Here is an 18,418-nt window from a genome sequence, read left to right as displayed (position 1 = left end):
ATTACCAGGAAGTCTATAACACTTGTCTTGTAAGTTAAGGTGTCACCAGTCATACGACTGTCGATTTTTTAAAATTAAAAATCTTAACAGCATTTCTAACAAACAGTTTGTCTGTTTTGTTTTTGTTTGATGGTGCAAGACGGCTCGAGTGTCTGAGTATTATTTCAGGCATAGACGGGCACCTGGGTAGAAGCACTAATATTCTGTAACCGAACAGGATGGCTTTCTCATATAAAACAGTTATACACCTCAAGTGTGCACTTCAAACCCAAAGCAGTGAGGGGTAAGTTATTTGAAGTCAGCAACCACTTGGTTACGGTTGCTCCTTAGTTGTACCTGACCAAAACAATGAATGAAATATTCTATAATAACTTGACTGCGAGTAAATTTCACTCTTTACATTCAATATTAATTTTTTGGTAATAACTGGTTTATATTTGGTTTGAAAACAGAAAGCATTTGTTGTAAAGTCTGTTTTTACTTAAAACAGTATCAAAATGTAGATCTTTCTGTAGTAAGTATTATAGTAACATTTTGGTGTTCTAGTCAATGGAATGTTTCCCTGCAAAAGTTACAAAACAAGTGTAAGAACCAACATGACCTACTAGCAACTTGTACATTCCGTTTGTTCTTGGAAGCTGGCTACGGCTTTTTAATGAGTATGTACTCTGCAACATCAATTTCTCCACTCGTTAAACAATGTTTCCCAAACATACAAGTTCTTTAACAATTTTAACAACAGTCTAAACTATTTTGTTACCCCATAGACAGATAGTCATCCAAACACTCCACCTAAAATGACACTGCTTACTAAATGCGTTCACTGATATCGAAACAGTTTCTGGTATTGGTCATGCCTATGGGATATTTTGCCATGTCAGCCTTTGTAATACCGGTAGCCTTATTTCATGCCACATACAGATATTTATTATCAAAATTTTGTTTGAAATATAAATTATACATCTATACAAAATGATGCTGAATAAAGGCATGCAGTGAAATAACAAAGCAATGTCCATACAAACAGCACACTTCCTGTTTGAAAAAGGTATAGAGAAAACAGAATTTATAATTTTAACTGCTTCCATCTATACATCATTAAGAACAAAATAGTGTATTTACAGAATGTTTACCTCAACTCCAGCAACAATTGATTGCACTTTTGCATGTAACTCTTCTTTCTTTTTAGCACGAGTACATTTTTCTCGTCGTAATGCCTCGTGTTTGTATGACATCATCTCCTCCCGTCTTCCCTGAGTTAACTGGAAAATATATTAGTTTTATTTACCATCAATCATCACAGTTCTGACACTTTAGATTGCCATTTTGTACAGAACAGACAAACTCATATAAATTTAGATATATACAAACATATACACAAATACCACTTTTATTTTGCAGTTTTTCTCCCCCAACCCCCCACCCCCAAAATTTTTATAATTACTTAGTCTTTATATTATTTTCTCCATCAAACAGATCTGTTCCCATTTACCAAAATCTGAAGAAAAAAAACCACTGAAAATACACTATCTTCACTCCCTGGCTGAATGGTCACTTTTAACAAATACTGCAAACAAAATTATTTTAAATTAAAATATCATGTTTTCATCTGACGCTCAACTATTGTTCTAAGGGTAATAAATATGTCAGTATAGAAATACATCATCTGTTCATGAAGAAGAATATGACAGAGCAAACACAGGGACAGGAGTCACATTGAAAGATACACTTACAACAGGAGGGAGTATTGAGATCCCATTAAACTTGATGAGGGACATGAACTGTAGAGTGGAAGCATCTAACACCAGCTGACCCTCCTCATCCAGGGCTCGACTCCGTGCCTCAAAATACTCTAACAAGTCAGCCATATCTGGAGCCTGCAAATACACAAACAACATCCTTTTATAAACAGTAAAGTCTTTAAAGAAATAAAAGTGAGAGAAATAGTATAGATACATACTACAAGGGGTTATAGACAACAGCAGAGCTGTAAACCGAAGGTCCCTCTGACACTACTTAACATGACTTCCACCCATGAAATCAAGAAAATCATGCTAATATGCCTAAAGTTTGGAATTATTACTAAAATTGTGTATCCAGAGCAAAGAATCAACATATCAAGCTATCAACTTTTTTATTTAAGAAATAATGTATAGAACAAGAGCTGTCTGTTGACAACGCACTCAACTTGAAGAATTGATAGAAGTATAGGGTCAAAATATTACCAGAGATTTTCAGACTTGAGAAAAAAAATAGATAAGACAAACAATGTACCATTTGTGGATTTGGATAAGTCTTGCACTATATGGCATTGTGTGAACATAATGGCATTGTGTGAACATAATGGTGAGCAAGTGTTCAAAGTTTCAAAGCCATATATGATATATAAAACAGTCAAAATAGACAAAATATGGAATGGTATGCTAAACTTAACTAATTTCTATGTCAAAAAAGGCCATAACTGAGCTAAAGTCCTTGTCCTAGTTATATAGTCTTGCGTACATTATGTAGACTACATGTATGATGGTAAACAAGTGGTCAAAGTTTCAAAGCCATATGACAAACAGGTTAGGCAAAATATGGACTGGTATGAAAAACAAATTAGTTGACAGAGTTATGTACTCTTGCCTACTGATGGAAATCATGATGATAAACGAGTGTTCAAAGTTTTAAAGCCACATGTCAAATAGTTCTGACAAATTGCTGACTTGTACGAAAACTGAAGCAATTTCCAAGTCCAGAAAGGGCCATAATTCAGCCAAAATATTTGACAGAGTTATGTACCCTACAGATGGAAATCATGATGATAAACAATTTTATTGAGGGTAACATTCTGACCAAGTTTCATTAAGATTAGACCAAAATTGTGAGCTAAAAATTGTACCAATTTCCAAATCCAAAAAGGACCATAATTCAGCCAAAACAGTTGACAGAGTTATGTACTCCTGCCTACAGATAGAGACTGTTATAATAAACAAGTGATAAAAGTGTCAAAGCCATATGTCAAACACTTTACACAAAATTTGAACTGGTACAAAAAACTTAACCAAAATTTCTAAGTTAAAAGGGGCCATAATTCAGCCAAAATCCTTGGTGGAGTTATATATTCTTGCCTAAAACTGGACATGGTGACGGTACATAAGTGTTGAAAGTTTCAAAGCTTTATCTCAAGAGTTTGTCAAAATGTTGACTAGTATAAAAAACTACCAAGGTGTGCCGCCAATGCTGCTACTACTTATTCATCGAATAGTCGAGCTAAAAACCGTGTGTTTTAACGTTATTAAAATACATGAAAAGAGGGTATATGTAAAAGGAATAATTTCATGAGTGCGTAGCCGGTGTGAATTATTCTCGCCACGTATAATTGGTTTTGAGTGTATTAATTTAGGTAAAACACCATTTTGCTATACATTATTTTGACTCTAATATGCCCTGAATCTAAAACAATAAATAAAATATAGTAGCGCTTTTTCTTGGTCACAAAAAAAACATCTACGTCATTTTAGCGTATTTAAAGCGTGTTTTAACAGAAACAAGCATATTAGAATTAAGAATAACATCTAAATATATCAAGAAAAACAACTTACTGATTCATTTATTCGTAAACTTCCTGATTTCAACACTAAAACATAATAAGCTTTGTAGTTTATCAATTCAACAGTTCATGTCTATTGAAAAGCAATGCAGCCTTGTACAGCATTTAATTATTCATGTAAGAAGCAGCTGGTCTACCATATAAAATATCTATCCGACAGAGAACTGGTGTTAATTGAATATTGTTTCTCAATACAATTAATTAAAGGATGTCAGAGCGTTCCATACAGGATCAATAACATAAACTGGCATTATATGATTATATCTCTTTCATGTCTATCTAGAAACAAGATCCTTTTCATTTCTTTTTACACACTCTTAAAAACAATCAAATCAGTACCACTGTAACTTAGTACAAAGAGAATATTCTCAGCAGTACTAGCGGACTGCATGCTGCCCTTGTTGCACACACTAGCCATCACAACAACCAGGCATATAACCATATTGTCAAGATCATGACTACAATTTAATATATAGCTTTCTGTAGTCAAGTTAGACTGAATAATGTAAAACTAAGACAGTATTAATGTATATTTAAGCTAAATACCTGGCAATATCCAACACAACATTTTAAGAATTATGTTAATGACCATTCCTAAAACAGAAGCAGATTTTCTTTAATATCTACACGATTTAATACCTTAACATAACTATATACAATTCACTGTTCCCTTAACATTCATGTTTTTCTCAAAAGCAAATACTGAGATTTGAAATAATACACCACCTGAAAGTTTAATTCCGCATTCATTTAAAGAAATTTTGGAAAAAGAAACTTGTACACGGTTTATTTGTCAACTTAATAACCCGAGTCATGCAACAATCTGATCAATATGTCAAAATAACTTAAATAAAGTTTGGGATGATTAAGTATTTGAATCATAAACATGCTACAGTGACTGGGCAGCTGCCTGATCAATCCCACATCAATAACCAAACATTGATTTCTGGCAACTTTACAGATCTGATGTACTTCTTAAAAGGTGATCTATATTTGCCATAGATCAATACAGTCATCCACCTTATCTTCAATGCAAATATAAATTCAACTATTACACAAAATATTAATTTATACAAGATCATATTTTAGTATCTACTAAATTATATAATAAATAAGGAAATTAATCAGTTTTCATCACTGTGGTAAACAATTAAATGCTGTTCCATGTTGAATTTTGTCAAATCTTATAATCATTTTTCATCAATATGGTACTTTCATTTTCTCTTAGCTTAATTCTAATAATACAAAAATGTCATACTATTATGTGACTCCTTATATAAATCATAGGTCCATAGTTCGCCTAATCTATAGTTTTATATAATAATAATAATAAATTTTGCTGGACTAAAGTCAAAACATAAATGGTCCTTCAGACCCAGGGCAATAGCTTTGACTATTGACCAGCAAACTATTCCATAAGTGTACATTTACTTGCAACAAGTCCAGACATATGCATTATTCAAATTTTGTTAAAAAGAAACTGCTTGAATCAACATCAACTTTTACTATTAAACTTATCTCATTAGGACGAAGCAAGATCTCAGAGAGACAAAGTAAAATCTCACCTTCAGTCTTCTGTGTCTAAAAGTTATATCTCCTGTAACCCTATTATTTCCCATCATTGTTTCTGAATTTACATATATACACCAACAACTGAATTTAAGTTTTCAATTACATGCTTATTTCAATGGTATCCAAATTCACATTTAAATGTTTTAAGTTATGAATTAAATATATTTAGTTATAATATACAAATTCATCATTAGACATTTTATGTTAAACAAATTTTCCTATATTCTTGAGGAAACTTTTTTTTCTACAAGGAACAGTATTTTGTTGAAATGATTGCTATCAGAAAAGGAAACATTATGTCGAAATTTCTATTACGTTTCTATTTTTTTTCTACAAAACAGTATACAAATAGCAGTACAATGAACTTAAGGACCTATTCCAGCAGGTTTGACAGACAACCGTGGCAGAAAGTTCACCACACTAAAACAATAGTACTGTCGGTGACAATGTAAACATATTGAGAGGAAAGTAATTAATATCAATTTGATAGGTAATGACTATAACCCTGCCCAAATAGAATCAGCTGTTACCTTGCCATCTGATATCATGCCAACAATTGAAAGAATTCCAATCCATAAGTTCTATGACATAGAACATACATAAAGACAACACATTATCTCTCATACAACAAATTTCTGTAAGATGATCAATTTTAAAACAGTTTTTTTTTTTTTCAAAAATTATAAATAACGCAAGGATTTTCTTTGCTGGACTGTGGTGAAAGTTATGGACATTAATCAACAAAATACTTCTTTGTTGACATATCAAACGATAAGATCAATAAACAGAAAGTTTTTATGTTTTTTTACAGATAAGCCAACTTAATCTGACACTAATTTCCATTTTATACAACATAAAAATCCTTTCTGTCTTATATAATAGGTGCCTGCTACTTGTAATCAAATATTTTCTATAAAGTGGCACAAACATATCTGTATGCTATGTTAAAACTGGGGAGCAAATGAAATTAGTAACAGTCGCACAGTTATTTAGTTTCAGAGTTACATTAAATAATAACCTTATACATGAAAGGTACCAGAACTAGTATTTAAATTTACAAAACAATATACAAAACATGTATATAAAATAAATTTGAGCAAAACAATTCAAGAACAAAGCTGACAAATGGCACTGTTGGAAAAATGAGCACCTCTGAATTTGAGTTTTTAAATAGTTTTGCTTGCAATATACTCAATATTTCTGCTTCATACTTTCATACAGAAACGTGCATTTCTGGATTCACTAAAACATTATTACTGGCATATCATGTTATATAATTTGTGTTTTCTATATATTGCATGTAAAACAAGATCAACATTAAGCTAACGTTTGTTTTATATTTTTCAGAAACTGTCTTGCATAAAACAATGGATATACAAATAGAAAGCAAATGTAATGCCTTTTCAAAAAGTCCATGACAAGATAAATTTTCTTTAACGTAATCCTAAAGTAGTTTAGCTTCAAAAATGAAAATTACTGGAACTTGTCTGCCACCTTTGTCAGGCATGTCAGTAAATATTGGATTTGTTCCAATATATTTTGTGTTATGATTTAACATTACAATTAACCCTATTCAAGGAATTATAACATTAGAGGGAATTACTTTATATTTGCAATAAAACACATAAAAAATCAAACCACTATTACAATTGATGATGTCATTCTTTTGTGTTTAACACATTGCTGTATAAACCATGTATTATTATAATAACAAGAGCTTGTAAAACAAGAAATGCCCCCATTGATGCATTCAGTAATTGCAGAAATTTTTTGGTCTCTGTACACAAAAGTTCTACCGCTCTGGGTCAATGTGACCTTAACCTTTGATCTACTGATCCAAAAATCAAAAGGGGTCATGCTGGTCATGATAAACCTCCCTATTAAGTTTCGTGATCCTAGGCCAAAGCGTTCTCAAGTTATCGTCTGGAAATGGTTTAACTGTTCCGGGTCAATGTGACCTTGACCTTTACCCTACTGATCTCAAAATCAATAGGGGTCACCTGCTGGTCATGTCCAACCTCCCTTTAAACTTCCATGATCCTGGGCACAAGTGTTCTTGAGTTATCATCTGGAAACCATTAAACTGTTACGGGTCACTGTGACATTGACCTTTGACCTACTGACCTCAGAATCACTGGGGGTCATCTGCTGGTCATGATTAACCTCCCTGTCAACTTTCATAATCATAGGCACAAGCATTCTTGAGTTTATCATCCGTAAACTGTTACTGTTCCTGGTCACTGTGACACTGACCTTTAGCCTACTGACCTAAAAATCAATAGGGGTCATCTCCTTTTTATGACCAATCTCTCCCTATCAACTTTCATTATCCTAGGTCCAAATGTTCTTGAGTTATCATCCGGAAACGGATTGGTCTAGATACCGACCAACATCTGCAAAATAATATAACCCTCCTTCGAAGGGGGGGGGGGGGGGGGGGGGGGGGCAAAATTATATTTCTTTGATACATGGGTAACATAAAGAAATGATTTCAACCTGCAAAAGAAATATTACATCCCTAGGCAGACAGAAGAATAATAGACAAACAATTAAATGTGACGGACAATGGAAAGAGGCAAAAAGGCGCGGACAATAAAAGCTGACAGCTGTTAAGTATGCCTAGTATTGTATACTAGTGTAGTAAGAAACAGGAACATCATTTAGATGCTATTATAGTAGAGCGTACTGCTCTCTATTGCTGGAGGTGAATGAAGTAGTTATACAAAATATTGCCGTGCTTCTATAAGCACACTCTTATAACTCTATAAACTTCTATAAGCTACACTCTTTTTTTTATATACATTTTTGGCAATTAAAGGGACTAACCCACACATTTCAGGTGAAAATAATTTCTCTCGAAAGTCCATAAAAGGTGAGTACTCTGAAGTGACTAGTGGTACAAACTTATTGACATAGGCTTTTTGCAAGATATTCTTATAAATAACCAATTTATTGTGCAGAAGGTAGTAAGCTGTTGCAACACTTTTATAATAATGCAGAAAATTTACATTCTTTTTGTATTTCTACCAATATTTAACTCAGAGCTAGCGCTGGAATGGGCATTTTGAGCAAAATGCTTTAAATGCTAATTTTGGCTCAAGAAAATTCAGAAATGGCTCAAACTCTAAAAATCCCCTACTTTAAGAATTAAAACCAGTCAATTTTTATATAATGTTATTTTGGACCAAAAGAGTGCCAAGTCAGACTGTGACAAAACATGCAATAAACAAGAGGCACAGTCTATGGTCCATTAACACCACCAAGTGACAATAAACCTGTGCCCTTGGGGTAATTAAAAGCATCTCTCATTTTGTTTAGCTAGATATAATCTTGAATAGAAAGATTACAAGTAATTTGCACTTACGTAAATGAGTTATGAGATACAATTCTATGAGTTCCCCCTTGACACTTATGTATACTGCTAATTTAATAGTTCATATTTTATATTCTGTTGACTGCTACCGGAACAAACAATACATTGTTAAAAAAAAAAAACAAACATATTGCATATCCTCATGTTGTATATCATATACCTTGGGTGAATAAAGTATCTGTCTGTCTGTCAGCTAAATGGATAGATTAATGAATATACATGGATCAAAGGTGTTTGTTTGTGGCACATGCCATGACTGAAGTTCCTTGATTGAATAATGGGCCATCTTTTATTATCTTGTTGAAAGGTGGGTGTGTTTGATCTCTTTTGTTCAAAAAAGTTTAATTAAATAAAATTATTTCAAATGAGTAATTCATTATTGATGCCAATAAGTATATAATAAAATGTTTTTAAATTAATTTCTTGCTTGTCATTAAGGCTGAGAAACCTATTTCTGAACCCATTAGTTTACCTCCTGCAAAGAAAGCAATATCTGTGAAAAGTGAAACTAGGACTCTAAATCCAGCTAAAAATGGAAAATAAGAGAGATCGCATTTGTATACAAATCCGTTGTATTTTTATCCCTGATGCACTGTTTTGCTTATTATTACACAAGGACAGACCATTCAGTAATGAAGCATTTAGTAAGATTTAACATTTGTGAATAATGGTGTTTTCTGCCGCAATCTAAGCATTAGAAATACAATGTACCTTAAAGCCCAAAAGCTTCAGGGGGCAAAGCCCCCTGTGAACCCCACCAAAGCCCTGTCATGGCACGCGAATGGGCGTGCGAGACTATACTGTTAATATATTGAGAAATATAAATTATGGTTAAAAATAAATTTATCCTTGATGCACTGTTTTGCTTATTATTACACAAGGACAGACCATTCAGTTAATGGTGTTTTCTGCTGCAATCTAAGCATTTGAAATATCCTAAAGCCCAAAAACCCCACCAAAGCCCTGTCGTGGACACGCTAATGAGCATGCGAGCCTCTTCGATCCGCGATGTAAAAATTTGGCTCAAACTTTTTTCAACTCAGCGCTAGCCCTGTAACTTTTCTTTTCACCCCATCATTTTTCAGTGTTATATATACATTCTATGCCAAACTTGGTGGAAATAAACATGTTGAAACATTACACCAACACTGGGCGAGTAGCTTTAAAGAAGTCACATTATCATCAAGACACATTTCTCAATGTCCTGTGTGTTCCAGTTCTCTTTTCCAATTAATTCTAATAAAATATTGAAAAGGCTGCAGGGTTTTTTTTTGCCGTTTTTATAGCCGTTATTCAGCTATATTCCCAATGCCAAAAAGTATGTATTTTTCCCAAAATGAGTGCAAAAATTCCCAATCTACATTCTGAAAAAAATTTCATCAAAATTGCACAAACATTGACCAAATTATGGACAATTTTGTAATGGAAGTATGTTAAAAGAGGTTGTACAATGTGAAACAAATGTATGAGAAAGTGCTTAAACACATCTTTACTATATCCTATGGGACTAAATATTTCCCAATTCAAAACATTTACGCGCCAAAATTCCCAATTTTGGGGGTATAGGCTATGTTCCCTAATTAGCTAGAAAAAACCCTGAATGCCGACGCCGGAGAGAGTGCATTAGCTCTACTTTATCTTCAAAAAGTCAAGCTAAAAGGGAGATAATAAAAAGAAAAAAAATTAATAAAGGGAGATAATTAAAAAACTACGGTAAGGCAGAGTTATGGTTCTTTGACATTGCATTTCCCGTCAATGGCTTCTATCATTTTGTGAAGTTTCAATGAAATACCATTAATACTTTTCAAGTAATACTCCGGACAAGCCTTATTTTGTATAATAAAGGGAGATAATTAAAAAAACTAGGTAAAGTATAGTTATGGTTCTTAGACATTGCACTTCCCGTCAATGGCCTGTATCATTTTTCGAAGTTTCAATGTAATGCCATTAATACTTTTCAAATAATGCTCCAGACAAGCCTTATTTTGTATAATAAAGCTACCCTAAGGTAGAGTTATGATTCTTTGACATTACACTTTGTCTCAATGGCCTCTATGATTAAGCAAAGAAGTATAAAATACAAAGAATAGAAACAGGAAAAATCTCACATAAGCTTGTGTAACTGCGTTATCTTGTTGAAGCATTTGCTGACTTGATTACTCCTGATCAAATCAACAGACGCTTATTAAAGTATTACACTGGCAATACAGCCAACACGTAATAAACCGAATCGGGTCCAATTATCAAACGACAACTGCTGATTTCTTAATTTTCCAATCGTAAATCCATTCCTTCCCTGTGTAGAAAATACTAATAACATTTAAAAAAAAAAAAAAAAAAACATTAAAAACATTATCATAATAAACAAACAATCCGATAGTTTTTCACGACACAAATTTTTATCCTTCTGCTGTCTATTTCATAACACTGGTAAAACGAGATCTCATTCAGTTCCCACGTGATGTTGCAGGGCACTCGTCTGGCCATTTTTGGGGCTGAATATGGGCCCCATTCCCCTCATAAAATAATATGGTTTTTTTCCCTTTCTCAGAAGAAAATTCCCCTGATAATAGGTTGTTTGACACAACTAGATATGAACTCTCTTTCAAGTTACATTATAGTGCCTCTAAGGAAGGTTACTGCTGGAATATAGTATATTAGATTGTAGTTAGAAATGATTGAAAACAGTATTAAAAAGTGTTACAAGTAGTAGCATATATATCATTTATATGGCTAAAAACTTCTCCTTTTTGTCTTAAAACGACGAAAAATTCCCCTTCCTGAGGGTATGGATACCTGTCCCCAAAAGTTGTCTAGTGCCCCGTGTTGGCAAGATTTGCTCTATATATATGCCTTTCAAGTTGCTGATCTATTTATTTTTATAGCTCTTTGAATTAAGTGAAGTTTCTATCAAATGCCATTAATACAGCGAACTTGCCCATTCCGAACCAGTTTTTAAATTTTTTTGTTTTATTTCGTCAAGTTTATATTCAAAATATAAATTTCATCTTAAACAGTTAAAAGCTGGACAAATGTGTCATGATCAAAAAAGTATCAGGGGTGTGGAAATCCCAATATTTTTCACTTGTTTTTCACTTGTCCGCAGTCAAAACTTACTTGCCCAGATTTTCAACATTTTAGCATGCAAATAATTCTTTATTTTGGACAATAATCTACAAGTAGTTACAAAAGCAAACATAATAAAGTGTATTAGCTGTTTCAAAAAAAAAAGGTTTTGACACTTTAGCCTGTGTTCGTCCGCGAGGCCTAAAAGCATGCCCATCATGCCATGCGAAGCCACGTGAGAAAGCATGAAACTTTCTGACTGTCAGAAAACATCATACTTCTTGACTCGTACTAGCGAGCGCTTTGTGCTTTGACTGTTGACTTCCATTTTTTTTGGCAGACGAAGTTGTAACAACGAATTTGTCCAAAACTTTGTGATATTTGTTTAAATTTCCGGTTTCTATTCGCCGAGTTATCGTGTGCAAAAATCACGCGAGATTGTGACAGGGAACCAATCAGAATGCAGAGAAAGAGATGCTAAATTAAGACGCAGTTTGGTTTTCCCAAAACTCGAGAAATTGAGAGGCCACTCGGCTGGTGAAACATCCGTTTCGTACGTCAAATTCTTTTATAAACTCCATAAACTTGAAGCACTGTTCTGCGTTTCTAAATTATTCTTTCCTTTTTCATTTCAAACCAGAAAATTTGTGCTTGTCCGCAGACAAATGGAATGTGAAAACTCACTTGTCTGCTGTCAAAAAGTCCCGAGTCGGACAAGTCGGACATAGGAATTCCACACCCCTGAGTATGAAAATAAATTCAAAACAAAACATTGTTTGAAACAGATTTCTGTAATTGAGCAGACCAGTATAATTGTGCGTAATCCGGGTCATACTCGCCTATACCGAATCACCACAAATGAACTGAAATGGTCTGAAATGGTTTTCTAATTACTATCCACAACAACAAACTACAATCTTGAATCGAAAACTGAAATTATTTTATGTTAGGAATAGAAAAAATCACATTTAAGGCCATTGCAAAGTAACTGTTTGGTTTCCATCAAAATGGAAATATTGTGTAAGTTACCTTTTTACCATTTATATACCATGTCAACAGTGAATCTTTGGACAGCCCTCTGAAGAACTAGAAGCCTTAAGTACCTAGTTAATGCGACTATATTCAACTCATGAGTTTGTTATATTCTGGACAAAAGTGTGACGGCCAGACGGACGAGGCAGCAACTTACTATATGCTCGCCCTTCGTGAAGCACAATAAAAAATTTATACAAAGAAGATAGATAGATTGGCTTTCCCTAAAGCACATACTGTATAAAAATCACTGTATTTTTTTTTTTGGAAGGCAGATTTTAATGTATTTCTCACCTGAAACTGCTTAATATCCTTGTTTGTATCGTCTGCCATTTTGAAGAAAACTATTAGTACTGCCTAGTTAACTGATATAATATCACAAAAACATCCAGCTTTTCATTGTGACTAATCATTCGGGTGGACTGTGATGATTATTTAGCAGTTTTGGGACATGTTCAGGCACGATTTTTGTTGTAATCTTTTACAGAATAAGAAACTTATTTCTTTCAAAATTGTTCTAGAAAGTAACACAAAGAAGCAATATAAAACTGCTATTTTATCACAAAATCATCTTAATTTTTTGAAGAAAACAGTGGGTAAACTATGATCTTAAAATAATTTGAAACCACGACCGCCATGTTTCAACATTGGACGTTCCTAATACCGTTTGTATCAATCCAGTTGATTGGCGAAAGGGGTAATATTGCATCCAATCAAAACTGGGTTTTTATTAGCAACATTTTTAGTAATCACATGACTATGAAAATGGTGGATTACACATTTCGATGAGATGTTGTTTATCTTATTCTTACATGCTTGTAATAAGCCTTGATATGGAATAAACTTGAAATTTGAAAGCAAGGTAGGTTTATAAAATCATTCATGTTGTTGTCAAGTTTATTTATCGAAAATCAAACTTATTCGTCCTGTTACAGTTGGGGAAAAAGTTAGTTAACTGTAGGCAACTTCTAGAGAAGAGCAACAATTTGAACAAAATAGTTCCAGATTTAAGAAATTTGTCATACCATGAAAGATTAGTGAAACTTAACCTTAGAACACTGTATTATCGACATAAATGCTATGACTTAATAACTATGTTCAAGGGGAGCAGTGGTCTAGACTCTAGTGGATAAGGTGTCGCCGCTCAATCCAGGGGTCCTGGGTTCGAGCCCCACTGGGGTCAGACCATGACTTCTCATATGACACCAGTACTGGTTTTCCAGGAAGCAGACTCGAGAGTGGTTCAAATAAGCTTGAAGCTTTCATCACAATCGAGCTAAAACAAATTAGTATAAACTAACTGTGTTCAAAATGGACACATTGGTCAAGACGGCAAAGACGCTTTCCTATGGAGGTGAAGGCCCCGGTTTTGATTCCTGGCTACTCCAACTGCGATGTGTCCTTGGGCAAGGCACTTTATCACAATTGCCTCAGTTGACCCAGCTGTAAATGGGTACCACCAAATTGCTGGTGGTAAGGTATCATAATATTATATGGCCCAAAATGTGCACCGCTGCACAACTGTGTCCATTTGTAACCTACTATATGCATTTGGTTACTGGGGTTACTTACTATATTGCTTTGTTTACTGTACTCTTTTTCAAAATTTTAGTGTCAGTGCACAAGTGTCCATTTACAACCCATTATATTCCTTTGGTTACCAAGGTTACTTACTCTATGACTTTGGTTACTGCAGTATTGAAGGATGATTTTTTTCTCTTTTCATAGAAATGTATTACAGAGCAAACATGTTCATTGTTTCAAAAAAGCAACAGTAAATAAAATTTACTTTTACCTTTAAAAAATAGTATCAGACGCATTTAACGTTGATGGACTTTAATGCTCATGCAACCAGAGGACATCTGTATAAAGTAATGAAACCTTGCTGTAAGGCGTAAAAAAAAATATGTATGTTTCCGGTGACCCGACCGACCCTAAACGAAAATTTGCGGGTACGAAAAAAATTATATGCTCTCATTTAGGAACATCGGATCGATGTACATTCACCGGGCTTTTTGAACAAGTCGACAGGCAGTTTCTTGTGAAGGATCTGACAGTTCTATATATACATCGACGAGTTAAATTCTGGATAGGACGAGTCAAAGAAATATTTATTTTTATAGCTCTTTGGACGAGTGGACTTTGCTGTATACTCGACCGATCGGGCTAGAGGTTTTTACGTCGTAACTTTACCAAATTCTGAAATTATATCACGAAAAAATACCTGGATTGACTGGAATTAACCCGCGAATCATAAGGATATCAAAACGTCATGCCGGTAATTTTCCATTCCACGAGCACGTGCGACCTATCGTAATACCTAATCTCGCCGTTACTTTTGTTTATCGACACGAACACAAAAAAACGCGCGTAGTGCATTCATTTTTTAATATAATCGCTTCAAATTTTCAACACCGCTTGAGAAGTAATACAGTTTAAATTATATAATAATATTAATAAGACATTGACAAAAATGTAGGCAAAATCTATAAAAACGGCCGAATTTTCATGTAATCACTTGTAACATTTCAAACAGCGCGATCTTAATTACTTATTTCTTTCTTAAAGTAAATAAATGATACATAATATGGTCATAAAATTCAGACTTTTGAACAGAAAGTATAAAAAACAGAATTAAAAAATCGTAAATAATGAAAAAGCGGCAGCAATTTAAATACATGGAGTAAAACGATTTTTCGCAAACAGATTTCTGTTTGCGCGGCAGAATAGGTTTCGTGACCTCGTGAATGTAAATAGAAATGTGGCTTTAGAATAACGCAGTATGATGTTGTTGCGGTTTTTAATTAAGTTTTAAATGAATCTTTTCGTACAAGTATTATTTTTGACACGACACTTTGTAAGATATTCTTCTCTAACAATAATGTAACAATAATGTAAATTCTTTGAGGGCAAACAGGTCACAGAGGTAGGATATCCGGTATAATTGTTTGACACATTTACCTGTCAGTTCATTCATGATGTTGTACATTCGCTTTTAAAAAAAAAAAAAAGAAGAAACTTTTTTATTGATTTCTTCTCAACAGTCTAAAGAAGCGAGGCGGTACGATCAAACATTGATGTTTCACATGGCGCGAAAACATGACGTAATGCCATGACAATCTCGGGCAACTATACCGCTTTGATCTTCACTTCAGATGCCATGATACCGACACACTTCTTTTAGCTCTTTGGAGGGTGTTAATTAATGATGAAAACAAGGCCAATTACTTAACTTATAAACAGAATAATTTCCGATAATTGTTTTTTTTTCGCTTTCACCAAAGAAGTATAAATTTATTTTTATAGCTCTTTGCTTTCACAAAGGGTGTGTGGATGATGATAATTATGTCCATGTTTTGGGGACACTTTTCAAAATAATTATTTTCGGGAAATAAGTCTTGAGAAAATGAAAATAACTAAATATTTTATGCTGTCCTAATAGTTTAGGAAAACACGGGAGGGGATAGACTTAAATTATTATTACTATCGCTACAGTTATTTTGGAGAGCAACTGGCTGGTGCTGCTGACAAAAATATAGGAAAGAAAAATAAAAATGTCTGCTGTAAAAAGGAAGTTTAAGAAGAACAAATATGCCACCTTAAAAAGGAAATGTAGGGTACAAGAGAATAGTATTTGTCTACCGAGTGTTACATTTGAAATTCACTTATTGTATAATACTCCTTTCATAAAAGTGACAATATTAAACATGTCAATTATAAGGGCAAGTGACTGTTCATTAAGGGCAAGCAGATTTTAGTGGTTAGTAGTCCTGCAGGGCAGGTGGTAGGGGAAAAAAATTACAACCCTGCCTTGCCATAAAAAATCATGAGTTTAAGCTAGGCTTGAACCAATGGAAAACCAAAGGTGCATCTGTTGAAATATTCTGACAGCATGTATTTAAAAATTTGACTAAAAGCCAAAAGGGTGTATAAAAAGCAGTGTATTTAAAGTGTATAGCATCTACCATCTAGTACAGACATATATGTGCAAAAGCAAAGACAAGGGAATTCCACTACTGTAAAGATGTGTATTCTAAAAAAAAAAAAAAAAAAAAAAAAAAAAAAAAAAATCAACCTACCTAGAGCGGGTGTGGGTAATCCCGAACAGGGGGGTAATTCCGAACACATTTTTCCAATTACATTTTCGTATTCTTGAAAGGCAGCAATCTAATCCACGGCGTCACATACATGATAACAATGAATTCCATATCATATTGCAATGAATGCAAAGTTTTGTCGCGCACCTTTTCAAAATAACTGACTACAATTTATATGACAGCTTGCATGCATGTCGTTCTTACCTGTTTTCGTATTTTGATGTAAGTAGTATGTAAGGATCTAAAAGTATTGGTTTTTACCGCTGACAATGTTTTGATGGAATTCTTACATCACAAGTGTCCCGTGGGAAGGGAGTTAACTGCATTTCTCATTATGGAAAACGTTGAAAGATCAAAGAAGCCGTTCGGAATTAGACACACTTGTTAATTAATGTGAGGCTAATTCCAAACAATCAATGTATGAGGAACAGTTTATCCAAAATAAGTATATATAAAGACTTGTACCATATTTGAAGCAAATAACTAGAGCTAGATTATAAATAAATAAATAAGTTGATAAATAAATATATATATAAAAAAAGATACAGTAACAAATAAATAAATCTACTACTTTGTAAAATGAGTTCAACTTCTTTTCATTCATATTGGCTTGTTTTAAACATGTGCAATATGATCCGACTCTGGTAGAGGAGGCTGCGACTCTGGTAGAGGAGGCGGCGACTCAAGTAGCAATAGCATGAGCTTGTCAAGAGTTGCAAGCAAATTTTGCGTGCCAAGACAACCCTGCACGACAAGGTCCACGTTACTGCTATGCATGTGAAAAAACCCTACATGCACCAATTGTGGATGCAGATTTCACCCTAAATGTGTGGCAGATGAATTATTGGGCTATACAGACAAACTTCCGTTTGAATGCAAATACTGTTAATTTAAACACAGATTCTAAGACATTTTTAACACTGCACACTCCATCATGTATAAGGGTGTTAATACCATATTAAATGTTTTAGGACATTAATCATGTAGAAAGTTGTCACAGATGTTGTGCTGTGCTTCTGCAAATTTAGGTTTAGATACAGATGCTCTGTAAATTCCAGTTATATGTTTTGTTTTATAAAGTTTCTTTGTTAAAAATGCAAGTAATACCGTAAAGAATGTCTTTGTTTATCATTGTAAACAAACAAACATTCTGTTTTTAAGAAGTTGGAACTGTTCGGAATTAGCCCCCCTGTTGTTCGGAATTACCCCCTCTGTTCGGAAATACACGTCCAATAGGTAATATCTTCAATACACTATACTGACAATATCTGTATACTTATATAGTTCGGAATTATACACGCTAAATCAGCTGGAATCACTCTATAAACAAGTTGTTTTTAAATGGCAATATAAGTGGGTATTTCCGAACATTCAACATTATTGCTTAACTGTTCGGAAATACCCACACCCGCTCTACCCAATTTTTTTCTGGCATGTCACAGGAAACATACATATTTTTTTTTTTTGGCCTAATAAAATGTTACGAGTGCAAGCCTTTCCATACCACTGCATTGGCCATTGGAACCAGCTACCAGAAGATATTGTGCTTAGTAGTAAGTACTGTAAGTGTGTTCAAAAGTAAAATAGAAGATGAACATTTCAAATTGGCCAAATTTGATTATATTTGGTCTGTTAAATGCAACCACAACAGCCGGACGTGTACACTAAAAAAGAAGACAATCT

General features: G+C 33.8%; 1 protein-coding gene across 6 annotated transcripts in view; it reads right to left on the bottom strand.

Annotated features, from left to right (window-relative positions):
- LOC123562253 (uncharacterized) overlaps window positions 1–13,291 on the bottom strand; it is a 32,127-nt gene extending 18,836 nt beyond the window's left edge. The window contains exons 1-4 of one of the 6 annotated variants that reach the window (XM_053536825.1): window positions 12,933–13,291; window positions 1,734–1,877; window positions 1,134–1,262; window positions 606–668 (exon numbers count right to left, since the gene is read on the bottom strand). In XM_053536825.1, coding sequence (XP_053392800.1) covers window positions 606–668; window positions 1,134–1,262; window positions 1,734–1,877; window positions 12,933–12,971 — 375 coding nt within the window. In that variant the 5' untranslated portion in view covers window positions 12,972–13,291. Of the gene's footprint in view, window positions 1–605; window positions 669–1,133; window positions 1,263–1,733; window positions 1,878–3,587; window positions 3,901–4,321; window positions 4,671–5,160; window positions 5,435–12,932 lie in introns of those variants that run through there. The other 5 variants (XM_053536824.1, XM_053536827.1, XM_053536826.1 and 2 more) reach the window with 5 other exon arrangements.
- Window positions 13,292–18,418: the final 5,127 nt, after the last annotated feature.

The sequence above is a fragment of the Mercenaria mercenaria genome, chromosome 2 (assembly GCF_021730395.1).
Source record: "Mercenaria mercenaria strain notata chromosome 2, MADL_Memer_1, whole genome shotgun sequence".
Classification (NCBI taxonomy): Eukaryota; Metazoa; Mollusca; class Bivalvia; order Venerida; family Veneridae; genus Mercenaria; species Mercenaria mercenaria.
Note: the sequence above shows the minus strand (reverse complement) of the source record. Positions and strands in the feature narration are given on the sequence as shown.